The sequence below is a fragment of the Arachis duranensis genome, chromosome 3 (assembly GCF_000817695.3).
Source record: "Arachis duranensis cultivar V14167 chromosome 3, aradu.V14167.gnm2.J7QH, whole genome shotgun sequence".
NCBI classification, from domain to species: domain Eukaryota; kingdom Viridiplantae; phylum Streptophyta; class Magnoliopsida; order Fabales; family Fabaceae; genus Arachis; species Arachis duranensis.
This window is the reverse complement of record NC_029774.3, coordinates 122,452,549-122,456,181: the sequence shown is the minus strand read 5'-3', so window position 1 is coordinate 122,456,181 and position 3,633 is coordinate 122,452,549. Positions and strand designations below refer to the sequence as shown.

The following is a 3,633-nucleotide window of genomic DNA, read 5'->3' as shown; positions in this document are numbered from 1 at the left end:
AGCCAAATTACAAGCTCCATATATAGCCACAGCCATAAAATTATTGTTATTGTCATTGGTTGGAGTCAATTGACACAGGACTCTGCAATACTTTCTCTGTTTTAACGATATCAAACCTTCTATGGCTATCTGTATTCCCACATTTTTTTCCTTTTTTCAATATTCCAACCTTGACTACTAAGGCTTGTGTGTTTGTTTTCTTTTAATGGATTATATTTAAGAACATAGAGTGCTCTTAATTATCCTATCCTCCAAAGCACACGTAAAAAAATATAGGAAATTAACTATAATACAATCTAAGCAACTCCTTTTTTTTATTTTAAAATTTGAAAAACTAATATAGTAAAAAGTTATTTATTTTGTAACGGACCTATTTTTTAATTAATTGACTAAAATTACTTTATTTTTAGTTGATTTTTTAAAGAAACTGCATAAAAAATCTTCCACTTTGCATATTATATATCAAATTTCTCAATATATAGAATAAGATTAGTAGTACCTTTAATCATAAAGAGAAATGAATTGCAATACCAAACAAATAGCATATTCATTCCCATGTTAATTAATTCTGAAGTCTAAAATCAATACGGGTTGCGTGTAAATAAATAAAGAGATCGAATGATCGATATATACATATAAAGAAAATGCATCTTTTGCTTAATAAAAAACACATATAATATATAATCTTGAGTGTTAAAAACATCGTCTATGCTATCTTGAACAAAGCAATTAAACTAGTAGTAGCAGTGGCACACAACTGCAACTAACAAACACATTATTATTGAATAACAAAGAACAATCATAGCTAGAACACTTTCTACACTAAATTGATATATCTCTTTTTTTTAAAAAAAAGAAACTTAATACAAAAAAAAAATCTAAAATCCAAAGAGAAATTAACCCATGGTCATCTTCGACATTGTCATCAACAACCAAATGGATCAACACCACACTATTTTTCATAGCTCAAATTGATATATCTCTTCAATGGGATAAAATTTTCAATCCAAATGATTTGTTGAACCATGCCTTCCAGCCACTACCACCATTGCTTTTCTGAGATATCAGCTCTGTGTTCCATTCTGTCTTTGATGAACATACTTGCTTCTTGCACAGCACAAAGTTCCTCACTCCATAAGATCCTATGGCTTCCAATGGATTCAGAGCTCTCAAAGCAGTTTCCATAAAAACCAATAAAAATAACCAGTCAGCTTCAAAAATCTCATGAACCAAAGTTTACATTATTATAATATTGGACTCTTCTAAAATCACATCTTGTTACTCTCTAACACCAAGTGTATCTCTATTCATATGATATAGAGAATTTCTATCGCTTAAAAATTTAGAGTTTGATACAAAAAAATTCATGGAAACCTAAAAAGGTGTTATTGAGTAAGAGTGATACCATCAAAGTATGCATTATAAAGGAGGAAGTCGGTGGGATCAAAACCAAGAAGAGGAAGCCTGCCTTCACGAGCATAGGACTTGAGAGCAGTTTCAATGATCGCAGAAACAGTGTCTTTTTCATTCACCACAAACCTTATTGGCCCTGCGCTCCCAAGTACGTTGATACTCACCAACAACCTCTTACACTGCTGCTGCTTCTGATCCTCGTGGCTTCCCTTGCTCTTGTTCTTCTGCATCACCATCTTCTCAAAAGCACTCTTCTTCATCATCATAAACTCTTATTCTTCTTTAACAATAAGGATTGTATGATATAAATGGTTAGTTCAAGGATCAAGGCCCACGCAGCGGTAGTACCAAACAGTTTTGTAGGAACAAAAGGAAGTGGTTGCCATTCCAAACTCCAGCAACCTTCGAGAAGAAGAAGAAGAGCATCTAAGAACCAGCATTCAACGCAAGGTTTTGAGTATGGAGTGACCTTGGAAGAATGCTATGCGAATTCAAAAATGCACTCAATTCTTCTACTTATATATTTTAATGGTTGTTATTATTGTTTATCTTTTTCAGTGATGTTAAGAGAGATATACACGCACTTAAAAGATTGTGTATTAATTTAGATCATTCATCTATGTATCATTGTATCCACTGAAAGATTTATTCCCCGTCCTATTTTCACTGTTGTGCTCTTTCTTTTTTGGTTAATAATAACTATGACCAATCAACTTATATTAACATCTTAACATGGTTAAGTTTATCTTAAGATTTGAGATTTGCGATAAAAATATAATGTCTAATTAATGATAAAAAAATAATAAAGAAATAAATAAGAAATATTTGACTAAAATAATGTCATTACATCACCTTTATATATTAAACTTGATGAAAGGAAGAAATAAAGATTTAGTAGACAGTTTGCAAAATGATCTAAACACAATACTTTCTAGAAGTACAAATTGAAAATCTAAGGATAAAAGGAAAAAAACCTAAAGCTAATTAAGGCAATATCCAAACAGGAGGACAAAAAAAGTTAACATCTGATAATACTGTTTGACAACTCTCATCTTCCAAATTGAAGATGCCAATATTATGATAGTAAACAACGTCGTCTAACGTTTGGTCATCAACAAAATTATCAGTAAAGAAGATCTGATTTCCTTTGCAATTTGAAAAATCGTCAGCCAACATTTGAACAGAACCATTGAATCCAATTACCAACACATAATTCCCCAAACTAGTTATTCTTGACCATGTGTTTGCATTTTTCTTCAATTCATAAATATCGAATTTGATAGTCTCATAGGAACGCTGATTATCTTGCTGCATCAAATTATGAACATGTCTTACCACCATCAATAAACTTCCATCAGCACAACCAATCAGGTATTTAAGATTGGTGACTTCTTCTTGAGTGACAACATCAGATGGAGGCGTGACTTCATGAGTTATTCTCACGGGCTCTGCCTTTGTGTTTGTATCAAACTCGTATAACTGGCCATTATCATCTATTATATATATCTTCTCTTGAAAAAATATAACGTCTTGAAAGTATGTATATCGATCGGCATTGGTTGTTAATTTGATCCATTTCCTGCTATTCGACTTGTAAAAAGCCAAATGAGCTGCTCCATATAAAGCCACAGCCATAAAATTATTGTTATTGTCATTGTCATTGATAGGAGCTGAATTTATAACAACCTTCCAAACTATAATTTTATATGCATATACAATGTCCGTGATGTATTTGAAGGGTCCAAGATAATAAGAACATTCATCTCCATCATCATTTACGTTTGGTAGAGTTGAGATTGGAGGAAGATCCAAGCAAACCTTTGTCAATGGATTTAGCATTCGTATAGTGCCTTCATATATGGATACAATTATTAGCCATCCATGACAAGAACCACGGATAAGATTGTATTGCAGCTCTAGTTTGAGATGGTAAATTCCCTTCTCTTCCACACTGAAAGTGTCAACAGTTTCTTCATCAATGGTAGGTAGTTGTGAGACATGGCAGATGTCCTTACCAGCTTTGAAAGGTTCTTTAGCAGCGCCACCAATAGGTACTAGCAGCCACGGAGCTTTGATGCCATTGGGAATCTTGGGAAGTTTGGAGTTCCATTGCTTGCAAACCAATGGAAGTTGTAGGTAGTCATCATATGAATAGAGTCGCTTTGCAATTTGGTTCAGCATATCTTCATGAATGTTTTCCCATTGATCAACCTCACCCAT

General features: G+C 33.0%; 2 protein-coding genes across 2 annotated transcripts; both read right to left on the bottom strand.

Moving 5' to 3' along the window:
* Positions 1-984: 984 nt before the first annotated feature.
* LOC107480936 (uncharacterized protein At4g22758-like) lies at positions 985-1,673 on the bottom strand. The gene is made up of 2 exons (XM_016101132.3): positions 1,406-1,673; positions 985-1,166 (listed from the first exon to the last, which is right to left on the bottom strand). Exons 1-2 carry the CDS (start codon positions 1,671-1,673, stop codon positions 985-987), a joined length of 450 nt encoding a protein of 149 aa, XP_015956618.3.
* A 724-nt stretch (positions 1,674-2,397) lies between these two features.
* On the bottom strand, positions 2,398-3,633 carry LOC107480937 (putative F-box protein At1g65770). The gene has a single exon (XM_016101133.1). The coding sequence runs from the start codon at positions 3,631-3,633 to the stop codon at positions 2,398-2,400; it is 1,236 nt and encodes a 411-aa protein (XP_015956619.1).